The 16227-nt window shown below is 43.1% G+C and overlaps 1 protein-coding gene across 4 annotated transcripts in view; it reads right to left on the reverse strand.

Moving 5' to 3' along the window:
• Positions 1-253: 253 nt before the first annotated feature.
• The window catches only part of PRKCD (protein kinase C delta), a 450985-nt gene continuing 435011 nt past the window's right edge, over positions 254-16227 (reverse strand). For all 4 annotated transcript variants that reach the window (XM_086939184.1, XM_086939183.1, XM_086939182.1 and 1 more), the window contains 2 exons: positions 2472-2600; positions 254-932 (listed from right to left, as the gene is read on the reverse strand). In XM_086939184.1, the coding sequence (XP_086795310.1) occupies positions 774-932; positions 2472-2600 (288 nt within the window). In that variant the 3' untranslated portion in view covers positions 254-773. The remainder of the gene's footprint in view (positions 933-2471; positions 2601-16227) is intronic.

Consider the following 16227-nt stretch of genomic DNA (forward strand, 5'->3'; position numbering starts at 1 on the left):
GGAACTATTTTACCATTTGGTTAATGCTTTGATTTATTGCTTGCACACAAGCAGTTCACTATCACAATAATGAGCACTATCATTATTTTGATATGAATGAGGAAGCAAGTTAGTAGGATTTCTTTATTCCTCATATTTGTAATTAGCTCCCAAATAATTTACTTTTTAAATAGTCACTTACTGTTGTTCTATTCCTGCGTGGTTCCTCTTTTGGCTCAACAAACACTGAAGCAAAGGATCAAAACACAATCAATTTGAAGAAAGGAATATATTATTTTATTGCAAACACATAAAAAGTACCCTAGGTGACAGAAATAATAAAAAAAAATTCCCGCAGCACAAATTGAATGTTCAAATATTTGTTTCTCTTGAAGCATTACATACAGCATATATGTGTTTTATATAGCATTTTACATTCAAGTAACCAAACAGAAGATCTACAGGTTTCCACTACTGGCGCGAGTAATAACATACATACACATGATTTCCAAACAAATCATAAAAACCCAACCATGCTAGAAAAAGTGCCTGTTGACGGTACAGAGAAAATCAGCTGTTAAAAGAAATGACCATCACAAATATTTTATAGAACCAGGGGTGGACAAGGACTTCTACATAGATAATGTCAATGTATTCCAAACCGATGGGTTGGAGACATATCGTACAAGTACGAGGAATGCAATCATTGATGCATGATCTCTAAACTCCCAGCTGCATACAGTTACAATGCATCTCCACAGAAGATATGTTCATCTTGTAAGGGTGCATCAAGATCATTTCTCTAGCAGTCGTTCCATTTTGGGGTTAATAAAAGAGAATCCGTGAAAAGCAGACTGGTCCATGGAGTCGATTAGGTTTTTATCGCTGTAGGACAGACGTGGCTTTTCACTCAAGAACTCGCGATCAAAATTGTTGTAGTCTCCAGGAGATTTCTACATTGAAAAGAAGAGAAAGAACTATGAATTTTAGTACTGGGCTTTCAAAGTATTATACTACTTAAATCATCAAATTAACTGTGTTGATGCAATGTGACAGACCAAGAGGACAACCAAATAATTGACAACTATATACATCATCTTTTCCAACATACATGATATCAAATGAACTTGGTCACCATAATACAAATTGCTACTAGACCACAGGAATACTGTCTCTGTCCTGTAAGCAGAGAATTCCAAAACAAGGGTAAATATCACAACAGTCAGAAGGAACACAAACTGGTTCGATGAGATGACAATCTCTGAATCCTAACAGGGAATTGCGGAAAGCCTGTGAACCTCTATAAACTAAAGGGACATTAACCACAGCTGAAGAGGAAACAGTGGACATAACAAGTTTTCTCCAAGTCTTGTCAGGCAATAACCTCAACAGGTCTATTGGGGCCCCATCTCTTTCATCGCCTTGAAGGTACTAAGGTGAAATCCTGTGTTATATAAAACTCCTAAAGAAATATCAAAAACTCCCCATCCTTAATTTTTCTAGGATGCCAACATTTCAGAGTGGTTGCTCTGTGTGGAGGATCTGCTAGCAGATCTCGTTCGGCTGATCTTCCTTGGATATAATCTGTGTGAAAAAACACAGTGAAATCTCAAATACACACGTTTATAAACAATTTCACAATCTATATTGTTTTGTCTTGTAGCATAAACATTTCCTATAATACTTACAGTGGCTCTGCTTGATATTACACAAATGGCAAAATACTGTGAAACAAGGTTGGCCGGATTTTTGCTCCACTGCAAACTTTCTGTAATAGGGGCCCAGGTACACACATGCATTACTTACAGGTGTAATAATTTAGACACATATTTGCCATGGGTCTTAATTGCAAGGTATGAACAGAAATAACTGATCACCACGTTTTTCTAACCATATATATTTTGAGAGTCTATGCAGTAACAACTGCCCTCGATAATTACTTTTTCCATTTACATACTATTTTTCTCAGAGATGTCTATGCAGCAACCAGTAATGGACATGCAGATCTGGAAAAAGTTTTCATACCAACTCCCATCTTGCTTCTAAAGTCGGATCAAATAACTCAATTTGCAACATGTTTTTCCAAGAGTGTAGCTCCAAAATATAGAGTAGGGAATATTGTGGGGCCTTAAAAACATAGATAAAATAGTGAGGGCCAAATTGGCAAAAGTAAGTATGTATAGATTTTCTATATCTAACTCCAGATATGTACCTTGGTGAAATACATCTTCAAGGTACATGTGGATGTGGAGTTAAGAATAGTAAATGTATACCTCTTCTATATGCACTTACCATTTGATATTTTGTCTATGATATTATGATACCATGATATTCCTATGCTCGCTATTCAGTGGTACAATCTTTCCAAGCATTATGCCTATCTAAAAGCCTTAGATGAGAAAGGTTGTTTTTGAAGACCAACCCCTGTATGTGTCTAATGGAAAAGTGTATTAAGTATTATGAAGCATCAGAGGTATGCAGTGTCTACTTACCACTTTTGGCTTAAATGGAGGGTCCACTTCCCTTTTCTCCAATGCGGTCCAGTTGATTGTTTTGAAGAATGGATGCAATTTGATATTCCCAGTAATCCCTAATCTTTTCAAAGGATCCCTTTCAAAGAGCTAAGAAAAGGAAACAATTTCAGAAAAATTACAACTACAGCATTTATAAAGTGGAAAGCAGAATGCTGCACACCAGGATAACAGTGGAAAGGAGCGTGAAGCTCATCATGAGACACATACATCAAAAGTAACAACTCAAGGGAGGCTATCTCTGGCTGAGATGGGTGAACTAGGCACAGGAACGGGTACCAAAAGGAAATCCCAATGAACGGGGGTAAAGCTAAATGGTCAAAACCCAATATGATCCCTAAAGTCTCAACGACTATGCAAACACTATCCAAGCTAGACCTGACGGGCGCTCTTGAATCCTTCCAGGCATCGATGATGAATTAGTTGTATTCCAAGCTAGGTCCAATAATCCATCGTTTGACCCTAATTGAAAAGAGTTTACCGGATTTAAAGCGTTGTTTCTCATCATCAGTAATGGGAGTGCTGACTGCCCAATCAGGTCAAAGTATCCCACTGGAACCCCCCCCAACTGCAACAGCTTGCCCAAAAACATCAGGGGACAGCCCCAGCCACCTATCCGGAGTGAAAACCATACCCACAGGGGCAGTTTTGTCCTTGCAGGCCCAGCCCTCGCAACAGAGCTATTTATCAGGGGGACGGCCTTAAGGACAAGGGGAGGTCCATTTGCAGTGTTTACCCGTGATTCATCTCCAAGTGGAGTCTACCCCCTATGTAGTGGTATTGGGAAACGTGCCAGCCCTCACACAGGGTATAAAGGAGGACTTCTTCCAGTTAAAGAACAACGTTTTACATTGGTTATCACACAACACAACCCTGATACTAAGGGTGGAGAAAAATATTAACATGGTGCGAAGAGTTAGCTGGATCGGTAGTTCTTGCAAATCAAGTACGGGGGATTGTGTCATCATAAATTTAACAGGTCTCGTATAGCAGAAAGGATCATGTTCTCAGACCCACATTTTATTCCTCTTTGTCCAAAGTAAACCATCTGGCCCTACCACTCGGGGATTTTTTATAAACCATAACATCTAGAGTGCACATAGTCAAACACCACCAATATGGTTCCATGGGAGGGCCCTCTGCAGAGATTTCCATCTAGCAGGAATGTTCAATCGACTTTGTGTCCATTTTCTGACTATTCAAGTCAGATGACCACACGGCGACAAGACTTTGGTCCACCACCGAGTTGTTTAATTGGTATACTCCTCTTCCTAGCATGGATGTCTGCTATTGACTTGGTACCACCCCCCCACACCCCCCCCGTTGAACTAAGAGAATTTTACAACCCCGCAAGATTCACCAGGGCAAAATCATGGGTGCTTACGCGTTTATGATCATAATGTTATATCTTGGAACGTTGCTGGTTTGGATTTTATGATCCGCTGTGGACTGCATTTGTGAAACAATTTGGTGTGATTTGTTTGCAGAAAACTTGGGTGGTAGATTGCAGTCTATTTTTACAGGGTTATAAGTCCTTTTTTGTTCTGGTCTCACCCTCTACGGCTGACAGACCAAAGGGTGGTCTTGCCATTTAGATCTTCATAGCGGTGGATTGCCAGATACAGGTTTTGTCTTCAACAAGCCCTTGTATACAGTCCAGGGGTCTAACAAACTGGGTCTTATTAATTTTTACAATTCTGTATCAAGTTCTAACGGCTGGTGTAATATCAGCCGGCTGGGGCTTTTTATAAGGCAACACTGTATAGCTGATTTTCTAAATCTTGTGGTCACAGGGGATTTTAACATGCATCCATGCGGAGACCCCAGAACCACAAGATTGGCTGACTTAGGCTGTCCTCGCATAGGGGGATCCACTTTGAACATTCTGTTCAGGGAGACGTTTTGAACAACCTCCTCCATGAATTTGACCTAACCTCCCTTATGTCACTAATCGACTCTCAGAGTAAGGTCGCAGTCCCCTCTTTTAAAGGGAGAGGTGGTGGTATACTTATCGACTTTATACTAATTTCATTGCACCTACAATCCTCATTTCGGGGCTTCATTATACAGGAAAGCGAATACAGTGACTACAACCCTCTGTGTGTCAAACTGGTCTGTCCTTTAGTGATATGTATTAGAGGAGGTGAGAAAAAGGGGTCAATGAGACCAACTGATGGTAGAAGACGGCTATAGTGGACACAGGTCTCTCCAGATGCTTTTTATAAATCAGTATCTGAATCATATGCCAGTGAATTAGCTTTGTGTACCACGCAGCACACATCTCCGGTGGATGTTATTAGCACTTTTAACACCATCTCTGTTCGAGTAGGTGACCTTTTAAGTGTCCCAAACCACAATATAGTCATCCCGACTCCTAGATGGTTTGACTCTTCTTGCTAACTTGCAGCAAGAAAGCTGCAGGAAGCTCTCAACAGGAGGCCTAGAAACCAGACCCAGGTTAGAGCATGCAGTAAAGACTATAAATTCAAATTGGCTAAACGTAAGTCCGCCCTGGAGGAAACATGGAGGGAGCTGATTGAGGCTAGTACCCGGAGGAAAAGCTCCAGATTTTGGAGGATTGTTAACAGCCCCTTCCTAGTGCATGATGAATGTAGCACACTAGGAACACACATCACCAAGGATGAATGTGTGCTCCACTTTAAAACCATGTTTGAGAGTCCGCCAGAGTTGACCTGTCACTCGGGTCGAGAGGGAACCACCAGTGAACTGACTTTTGGGTTGGGGGAGGTTGACGGGAGTTTCGCTGGGCTCAAAAGTAACAAAGCCCCGGGTCCGGATGGCATCTTATCGGATCTCTTTACATCTTGACCCCACCTTTTGAGCCCTGGTCCTTGTCGCGGTAATCAATGCGGCGGTAAGTATTGGATGCCCAGAGTCCTGGGCTACTTTGACCATAGTGCCAGTTTTTAAAAAGGGCGACCGTGACAGCACACATTGTTATAGGCCGATCTCTTCATTGGACTCGGTGGTTAAGGTGGTGGGCCGGGTATTTAAGAAGGTTGACCGGCTGGACCGAGGAACACGGCATACTATTGAATGTACAGTATGGGTTCCACCCAGGCTGGTCCACGGTGGCCCAGTGCCTTAACCTTACCATGATCCTTAACAAATACACAGTTGCACGTTCTGGCACTATCTACTTGGCTTTTATGGACTCATTCTCCACGTTCGACAACGTGCACATGGCTAGAAGGTGGCAGTCACTGAAAGAAATTGGTGTGACTGCAACATTTTCCATTTTTTAGAAGACCTTCATCTCGGTACTAGGGCCAATGTTAGATTCTCACAGGACCTACGTGTATCACGGAATTTTGATATAAAAAGAGGTATATGCCCAAGGTGCATCCTGGCACGCTTTTTGTTCAAATGATTTAGATAAGGAAAATGCTACTGACCAGTATGCATCTGTTCTTGGCATGTAGAGCGGCAGAGTTGTACACCTTAGCATTAGACCGCCACCTGGTGTTGGGCTCGGATGATTGCAGGTTGTTGTTGTCTTGGAAGAAGTCTTTGTAGTCATGAAATAGGTGACTCCTCCCTTGGACAACAGTGCGCATGGGCATCAAATCCATCCTTAGATTGTTTTTCGCCATGATGGGAAATGGAGTTAGTAGAGATATAGTAAGAAAAAAAGGATGTCCATGCGTGTGCATCTAAATAAGATGAAAAACTGGAACGGATACAAGTCCTGGGGAGGCGGGAGGGCGTGTACAATTCTGCAGCTCTACATGCCAAGAACAGATGCATACTGGTAAGTAGCATTTTTCGTTCCAGGCATATGAGCTGCAGATTGTACACCTTAGCATCGATTGTGCAGCTGGGTCTCCCCTTAGCGGTGGTCACCTGTATCCGTTGCAGTTGTTTGAAATAAAGTTTTAAAGACATTTTGGCCTACTGCAGCATGCTGCATGTCTTGCACATCAACACAATAGTGTTTAGTGAAGGTATGTGGTGTAGACCATGTAGCTGCCTTGCATATATCCTCTAATGGTATGTTTCCTAAGAAAGCCATAGAGGCTCCTAGTTTGCGAGTAGAATACGCTCTAGGAGGGACTGTTAGTGTACGTTTAGCTTTAGCATAGCATATTTGTATACATTTTACAATCCACCTCGCAATCCCACCTTTGGAGATGGGGTTGCCTTTATGAGGAGGGAAAGCTACAAACAGTTGTTTTGTCTTCCTAAAGGATTTTGTTCTATCTATGTAGTATAAAAGAGCTCTTTTAACATATAATGTGTGTAATACTCTTTCTGACACAGAGTCTGGGTTTTGGAAAAACACAGGTAACTCTACGGATTGGTGTAGGTGAAAAGAAGTGATGAAGCAAAACTACTTAGGGGAGGGTCTGAGGGCTGTTTTACGACTCTATGCTGGATACATGCCCCAATCGTACAACTATAACCACAAAAGGTATCCAGGAGTCAGTTTTTTACTCGAGGCTTACTACTATGTGACTTGGGCTGTGCGAATTCAAGTGTTAACCAACATTCAGTGTGCAACTAAGGGCAGGAAATATTCCCATCAGTTGCCGTTCTGTACCACCATTTTTTCATCATTTGGGTACTCCATACCCTGGAGTTAGTACACAGAGTTGATCACACTGTGAGTGGTGTGAGGACCATGTGAGTATGAAGACCGATGTGAGTGGTATCTTAAGAATGATGTCGGCAAGGTTTACACTTGAGGGAAGCAGTGCAGTGAGGGATGAGTGAAAGTGAGTAAAATTAGGTGGACTCGAGTAGAAGAATGATTTATTGGTTTCTCTCGGACCCCTAAGACTAAAAACAGGTGCAAAAAGGGTAGATTTAACAATATATCTACATGCAAGTGGTCAACATGTTTCTGCATTTACCAGGAGTGTTCCCTATGCATTCTTCAGGACCATGGTATTGCTACTGCTTGCTTTCAATAGTGAGAAATAAAATTTAAAATGGAAAATTTCACCTGAAAAGCAGGTGTAGAATCTCCGCCACAGTCTAAAAACAAGTCACATAAGGAGAAACGAAAAGAGAAAAACAACATAGAATTATGGAATGCACTAACAACATTACGAAATTCCTGTGCTCACGTATATGCAATTTTGCACGAACACGGTAACACTCACCCAATACTTGTGGGGAAGGCGCCTCACCTCACCTGGCGGGAGCTCAGGTAGAAAAGGAGCACTGCTCTGTTAGCAAAACAACAATAACAGGGACATACAACCGTGTCAGTAGGACAAGGCAAGAGAAAACTAAGTTGGTAACATTATACTCAGTGTCAGACCGAGATAACTACGTGTAACAATAAGGGCCGTAGCAAGGTGTACGATGCCTATATTGTTGCTCGAGGAGGACTACCAAAGGCACTCACCTCTCCGTCAGTGTCTCCAAACGTCCCTCTGGGCTCTTCTGGCGAGGCACCGAGCAAGGGAAATGGGCGGGTATATCTGTGGAGATTACTGGGCGAGTGTGATGCATCATGGGAATTGTAGTTCCTCGCTAGACGGTAAACAGTGGTGTTGGAGTTTTTGAGGAAGACTGTGTATTGTTATAGTGACATCCATGGAATGGGTTCGTTAAGACCATCTTTGTCACTATTCAGTTTGTACACCCATTTTTGCTCAATCTTGAATAGGAATTTACCGACATCTGGACAATGATCGGGTATTGTCGGTTGCTCTAAGACCGTCCATTGGAATTCGCTCGGCCCATGTCCTTTCTCTAAAAAGTGTGCTGTTAAGCGAGTAGCTTGTTTTCGACAGCGGACTGTGCTTTTGTGTTCTCCAATTCTAATTTTTGTTTTGCGGGTTGTCATGCCGACGTACCTCTTTGAGCAGGGGCACGTGATCATGTAGATCGTGTTTTCGCTGTTACAGTTGGTGAACTTGCGCTGTTGCCAGGGGCGCGATGTTCCAATGTCAACACTGGTGGTTCTCGTGGTTTGAGGGCATGCTGAGCAGTTGCCACAGGGGTGGTGTCCTTGTACAGGTGGCATGTCCCATAATGTTCCGATTTGTCGGGGTGTCCTATTTTTCGGTCTGGTATGGACCAAGTGGTCTCTTATGTTTGGTCCTCTCTTGAATGCAAAAAGGGGTGGTGGTAGTGTGTCTCCACTGGTGTTTAGAATGGGCCAGTGTTTAATTATGATCTTCCGAACTTCATTGGACCTCGTATGGAACGTGTTCACGAAAGTCATCCTCTGGGTCTTCTCTTTCTGAATGGCAACCTCTAAGAGGGCTTCTCTGTTATTATTAGAGGCCCTTTTCTTGGACTGGCGGATAATTCTCGCTGGATACTTCTTTTCTCGCAGGAATTTGGAGAGTGTCCCGGAATGTTTCTCAAATGATTCTTTAGTTGAGCAGTTCCTTTTTAATCTGAGAAATTGTCCAAATGGTAAATTTTCTCTTAAGGACCTCGGGTGGCAACTTTCAAAATTGAGCAATGAGTTGCGTGCCATCGGTTTCCTGTACAATTCTGTATTGAGCCCCTCTTCTGTGACTACAATGAGAAGGTCAAGGAATGGCAGTTCCCTCTTACTGCATTCCACAGTGAATTTCAGAAACTGGTTACAGTTGTTTAACCAACCGTGGAATTCCTGAAGGCTGGTCTCAGTGCCTCTCCATACCACTAGAATATCGTCTATGTATCGCTTCCAAAGTCGGAGCGATACATAGTAAGGATTGTCTTGATGCAGGATTTTGGTTTGTTCTAAAGCATGAACATACAAATTCGCCAAGCTCGGCGCAAAAACGCTGCCCATGCTGGTGCCAGACGTCTGGAGGTAGATGGTATCCTCAAATTTGAAGTAGTTTTCCTTCATTGCTAGTTCTGCCAACTCCATAATGAATGAGGCCGGAGTGATTGTTTGTAGGTCTCTTTCTTGGAGGATGTTGCCCACTACTTCCAAGGTTTCCGTTTGTGGGATAGATGTATATAGGGACTCTACATCGAAGGATACTAGTAGGTCCAAATTAGGGTCAAATTCTACAGTTGGTAGGAGTCGAAGTACATCTTTTGTGTCCTTCAAATAGGTTGGCATTTCCTTCACAATGGGATTAAGGAAAAAATCAACAAAGGTTGATAGAGGCTCCAGTATAGACCCTATTCCAGAGATGATAGGTCTACCAGGGGGTGGTCTCTGGGGTTTGTGCACCTTTGGCAGACAATAAAAATAGGGGATTGTGGGATGAGAAGTGCACAGAAATTGTCCTTCTTGAGGGGTAATCCATCCTTGTGATGTGGCCTCTTCAACCAGATGGTTGATTTTATTCTTCAATCTCTCAGTTGGATCATCTTTTAGAAGTCGATAGGATCTGTGGTCCTGTAACTGTCTCAGGCATTCCTGTCTGTAGGTGTCTCTGTCTAAGATGACAATCCCGCCGCCCTTGTCTGCAGGCTTAATTATGATTGATTCGTTGGTCGTAAGTGCTTGCAGAGCTAGTTTCTCCTTATTTGGTAAGTTAACATAAGATCTTGGTTTCTTTGTTTTAAACAGTAGGTCAATATCAGTTTCTACTGCCTCCTCAAAGGTTTGGACCCTTGTTGGTAATCCAATGGTAGTAGGATTGAAAGTGGAGGGTCTCTTCAAACCAGTGTTGGCAACAGATCCAATGTTATCACCTGGATTTTGTTTTGCAAAAAAGTAGTGCAGTCTCACCTTTCTAAATAATTTTGAGATCTCAATTTGGGTATTGAACTGGTCACCTTCGTGAGTGGCCACAAAACCAAGCCCACGATTAAGGAGATTCTCTTCATCAGTAGAAAGGACATGGGAGCTCAAATTAATCACGAGGCTGGGTGGTCGGTTGTCCCGCTCGTTCCTGCTCCCTCTTGTGGTATCCCCAGAAGAGCCCAGAGGGACGTTTGGAGACACTGACGGAGAGGTGAGTGCCTTTGGTAGTCCTCCTCGAGCAACAATATAGGCATCGTAAACCTTGCTACGGCCCTTATTGTTACACGTAGTTATCTCGGTCTGACACTGAGTATAATGTTACCAACTTAGTTTTCTCTTGCCTTGTCCTACTGACACGGTTGTATGTCCCTGTTATTGTTGTTTTGCTAACAGAGCAGTGCTCCTTTTCTACCTGAGCTCCCGCCAGGTGAGGTGAGGCGCCTTCCCCACAAGTATTGGGTGAGTGTTACCGTGTTCGTGCAAAATTGCATATACGTGAGCACAGGAATAGCGTAATGTTGTTAGTGCATTCCATAATTCTATGTTGTTTTTCTCTTTTCGTTTCTCCTTATGTGACTTGTTTTTAGACTGTGGCGGAGATTCTACACCTGCTTTTCAGGTGAAATTTTCCATTTTAAATTTTATTTCTCACTATTGAAAGCAAGCAGTAGCAATACCATGGTCCTGAAGAATGCATAGGGAACACTCCTGGTAAATGCAGAAACATGTTGACCACTTGCATGTAGATATATTGTTAAATCTACCCTTTTTGCACCTGTTTTTAGTCTTAGGGGTCCGAGAGAAACCAATAAATCATTCTTCTACTCGAGTCCACCTAATTTTACTCACTTTCACTCATCCCTCACTGCACTGCTTCCCTCAAGTGTAAACCTTGCCGACATCATTCTTAAGATACCACTCACATCGGTCTTCATACTCACACGGTCCTCACACCACTCACAGTGTGATCAGCTCTGTGTACTAACTCCAGGGTATGGAGTACCCAAATGATGAAAAAATGGTGGTACAGAACGGCAACTGATGGGAATATTTCCTGCCCTTAGTTGCACACTGAATGTTGGTTAACACTTGAATTCGCACAGCCCAAGTCACATAGTAGTAAGCCTCGAGTAAAACACTGACTCCTGGATACCTTTTGTGGTTATAGTTGTACGATTGGGGCATGTATCCAGCATAGAGTCGTAAAACAGCCCTCAGACCCTCCCCTAAGTAGTTTTGCTTCGTGATTGTGTACAGCCTCGGCTGTGGGTCTTTTTTCGAAAAATACGGACGAACTTTTTATTTGTCTGTCACTCTTAACAGCACACTCTGTCTGTTTTTCAGCTCTGTTTTTGACGATTACTTTCAATCACAGGACACTCCCTTTACGTAGATACTTGGCAATTGATATAACACGCATAATGGCATCAAACAGTGGTTTGGCTTTTGAGGAAGCAGAAATCCAAAATATATTGGATGAAAATCCTAGCCTGCTAGAAAATGCCCCCCTCGTAATAAACACTCCCGACGAGGGGTGGAACAAGATCTTGGTCCTAAAAAAATCCCACACCAGAACCACGGTACACGGCATCATAATGGCACAATATCTGCATGGTAACTGTGCACCATCAGGTCTCATTGTGACCAATAGCCCAAGGTTATTTTTGGATGACAAAGAATTCCTTAAAGACTGGTCTCTCATTGCGTGGCGGTGCACTAGAGACTGGTTGGTGCTAATCATTAAAACGGCCAAACGGGTAGCCGACAAAATATTGGTTGAAATACAACTCCTAGAAGGTAAAATTAAAACTACCCTAAAAAACCCTGCCTTTAAAATTGGACAGGACGACACCAATAAGAAAAATACCGAGTTTAAGGAATCAATACTCTTCACGAAAATGGAGAAATTCAAAAAAGACCTAGCCAAGTTCTCCAGAGAGAAAGTTTATCCATATACTAGTGACTCCTATGTCCCACCCACGTACAATCAAAATGGAGGCCGAAGAGGCTCAAACTATGCCACCTCCAGCTCGGATGATAATTCCAGCGATTCCGATACATCGCAACGAGGTAGTGGAGGTCCTTCAAAAGGACGTGGTAACAGAAGAGGCCGCAGAGGCAATAACTTCGGTCAAAATAACTTCCAACAGTTTTGGCAACCGGGTCCGTGGATGTATGGCCCCAATTTCCCTCCAATGGGACATCCTTTCTTCCCACCACAAATGCAACAAATCCAAGGACAGCAGCCTTTTTTAGGGTATGGTCAGAGGAGCAACAGAGGGAGGAGAAGACAAGGTCAAGGACCACAAGTCCGCTGGGCATCTCCGGTACAACAACCGACCATGGACCTGAGGAGTGGCAAGAGGATACCACAAGAGGGAGCAGGAACGAGCGGGACAACCGACCACCCAGCCTCGTGATTAATTTGAGCTCCCATGTCCTTTCTACTGATGAAGAGAATCTCCTTAATCGTGGGCTTGGTTTTGTGGCCACTCACGAAGGTGACCAGTTCAATACCCAAATTGAGATCTCAAAATTATTTAGAAAGGTGAGACTGCACTACTTTTTTGCAAAACAAAATCCAGGTGATAACATTGGATCTGTTGCCAACACTGGTTTGAAGAGACCCTCCACTTTCAATCCTACTACCATTGGATTACCAACAAGGGTCCAAACCTTTGAGGAGGCAGTAGAAACTGATATTGACCTACTGTTTAAAACAAAGAAACCAAGATCTTATGTTAACTTACCAAATAAGGAGAAACTAGCTCTGCAAGCACTTACGACCAACGAATCAATCATAATTAAGCCTGCAGACAAGGGCGGCGGGATTGTCATCTTAGACAGAGACACCTACAGACAGGAATGCCTGAGACAGTTACAGGACCACAGATCCTATCGACTTCTAAAAGATGATCCAACTGAGAGATTGAAGAATAAAATCAACCATCTGGTTGAAGAGGCCACATCACAAGGATGGATTACCCCTCAAGAAGGACAATTTCTGTGCACTTCTCATCCCACAATCCCCTATTTTTATTGTCTGCCAAAGGTGCACAAACCCCAGAGACCACCCCCTGGTAGACCTATCATCTCTGGAATAGGGTCTATACTGGAGCCTCTATCAACCTTTGTTGATTTTTTCCTTAATCCCATTGTGAAGGAAATGCCAACCTATTTGAAGGACACAAAAGATGTACTTCGACTCCTACCAACTGTAGAATTTGACCCTAATTTGGACCTACTAGTATCCTTCGATGTAGAGTCCCTATATACATCTATCCCACAAACGGAAACCTTGGAAGTAGTGGGCAACATCCTCCAAGAAAGAGACCTACAAACAATCACTCCGGCCTCATTCATTATGGAGTTGGCAGAACTAGCAATGAAGGAAAACTACTTCAAATTTGAGGATACCATCTACCTCCAGACGTCTGGCACCAGCATGGGCAGCGTTTTTGCGCCGAGCTTGGCGAATTTGTATGTTCATGCTTTAGAACAAACCAAAATCCTGCATCAAGACAATCCTTACTATGTATCGCTCCGACTTTGGAAGCGATACATAGACGATATTCTAGTGGTATGGAGAGGCACTGAGACCAGCCTTCAGGAATTCCACGGTTGGTTAAACAACTGTAACCAGTTTCTGAAATTCACTGTGGAATGCAGTAAGAGGGAACTGCCATTCCTTGACCTTCTCATTGTAGTCACAGAAGAGGGGCTCAATACAGAATTGTACAGGAAACCGATGGCACGCAACTCATTGCTCAATTTTGAAAGTTGCCACCCGAGGTCCTTAAGAGAAAATGTACCATTTGGACAATTTCTCAGATTAAAAAGGAACTGCTCAACTAAAGAATCATTTGAGAAACATTCCGGGACACTCTCCAAATTCCTGCGAGAAAAGAAGTATCCAGCGAGAATTATCCGCCAGTCCAAGAAAAGGGCCTCTAATAATAACAGAGAAGCCCTCTTAGAGGTTGCCATTCAGAAAGAGAAGACCCAGAGGATGACTTTCGTGAACACGTTCCATACGAGGTCCAATGAAGTTCGGAAGATCATAATTAAACACTGGTCCATTCTAAACACCAGTGGAGACACACTACCACCACCCCTTTTTGCATTCAAGAGAGGACCAAACATAAGAGACCACTTGGTCCATACCAGACCGAAAAATAGGACACCCCGACAAATCGGAACATTATGGGACATGCCACCTGTACAAGGACACCACCCCTGTGGCAACTGCTCAGCATGCCCTCAAACCACGAGAACCACCAGTGTTGACATTGGAACATCGCGCCCCTGGCAACAGCGCAAGTTCACCAACTGTAACAGCGAAAACACGATCTACATGATCACGTGCCCCTGCTCAAAGAGGTACGTCGGCATGACAACCCGCAAAACAAAAATTAGAATTGGAGAACACAAAAGCACAGTCCGCTGTCGAAAACAAGCTACTCGCTTAACAGCACACTTTTTAGAGAAAGGACATGGGCCGAGCGAATTCCAATGGACGGTCTTAGAGCAACCGACAATACCCGATCATTGTCCAGATGTCGGTAAATTCCTATTCAAGATTGAGCAAAAATGGGTGTACAAACTGAATAGTGACAAAGATGGTCTTAACGAACCCATTCCATGGATGTCACTATAACAATACACAGTCTTCCTCAAAAACTCCAACACCACTGTTTACCGTCTAGCGAGGAACTACAATTCCCATCATGCATCACACTCGCCCAGTAATCTCCACAGATATACCCGCCCATTTCCCTTGCTCGGTGCCTCCCCAGAAGAGCCCAGAGGGACGTTTGGAGACACTGACGGAGAGGTGAGTGCCTTTGGTAGTCCTCCTCGAGCAACAATATAGGCATCGTACACCTTGCTACGGCCCTTATTGTTACACGTAGTTATCTCGGTCTGACACTGAGTATAATGTTACCAACTTAGTTTTCTCTTGCCTTGTCCTACTGACACGGTTGTATGTCCCTGTTATTGTTGTTTTGCTAACAGAGCAGTGCTCCTTTTCTACCTGAGCTCCCGCCAGGTGAGGTGAGGCGCCTTCCCCACAAGTATTGGGTGAGTGTTACCGTGTTCGTGCAAAATTGCATATACGTGAGCACAGGAATAGCGTAATGTTGTTAGTGCATTCCATATTTCTATGTTGTTTTTCTCTTTTCGTTTCTCCTTATGTGACTTGTTTTTAGACTGTGGCGGAGATTCTACACCTGCTTTTCAGGTGAAATTTTCCATTTTAAATTTTATTTCTCACTATTGAAAGCAAGCAGTAGCAATACCATGGTCCTGAAGAATGCATAGGGAACACTCCTGGTAAATGCAGAAACATGTTGACCACTTGCATGTAGATATATTGTTAAATCTACCCTTTTTGCACCTGTTTTTAGTCTTAGGGGTCCGAGAGAAACCAATAAATCATTCTTCTACTCGAGTCCACCTAATTTTACTCACTTTCACTCATCCCTCACTGCACTGCTTCCCTCAAGTGTAAACCTTGCCGACATCATTCTTAAGATACCACTCACATCGGTCTTCATACTCACACGGTCCTCACACCACTCACAGTGTGATCAGCTCTGTGTACTAACTCCAGGGTATGGAGTACCCAAATGATGAAAAAATGGTGGTACAGAACGGCAACTGATGGGAATATTTCCTGCCCTTAGTTGCACACTGAATGTTGGTTAACACTTGAATTCGCACAGCCCAAGTCACATAGTAGTAAGCCTCGAGTAAAACACTGACTCCTGGATACCTTTTGTGGTTATTGAAAAGAAGTGATGACCTTTGGAAGAAATTTTGGATTAGATCTAAGAACCACTTTGTTAGGATGCATTTGGAAAAATGGTTTGTGTATTGTGAAAGCTTGTATTTCACTTACTCTTCTACGAGAGGTAATGGCAACAAGGAAAGCTGTTTTCCATGTTAGAAATTGCAGTTCACATTTATGTAAAGGCTCGGACGGGGGTCCCATGAGCTTTGCGAGTACCAAATTTAGGTTCCACATAGGGGAAGGTGGTA

The sequence above is a fragment of the Lissotriton vulgaris genome, chromosome 9, assembly GCF_964263255.1.
Source record: "Lissotriton vulgaris chromosome 9, aLisVul1.2, whole genome shotgun sequence".
Taxonomy (NCBI): Eukaryota; Metazoa; Chordata; class Amphibia; order Caudata; family Salamandridae; genus Lissotriton; species Lissotriton vulgaris.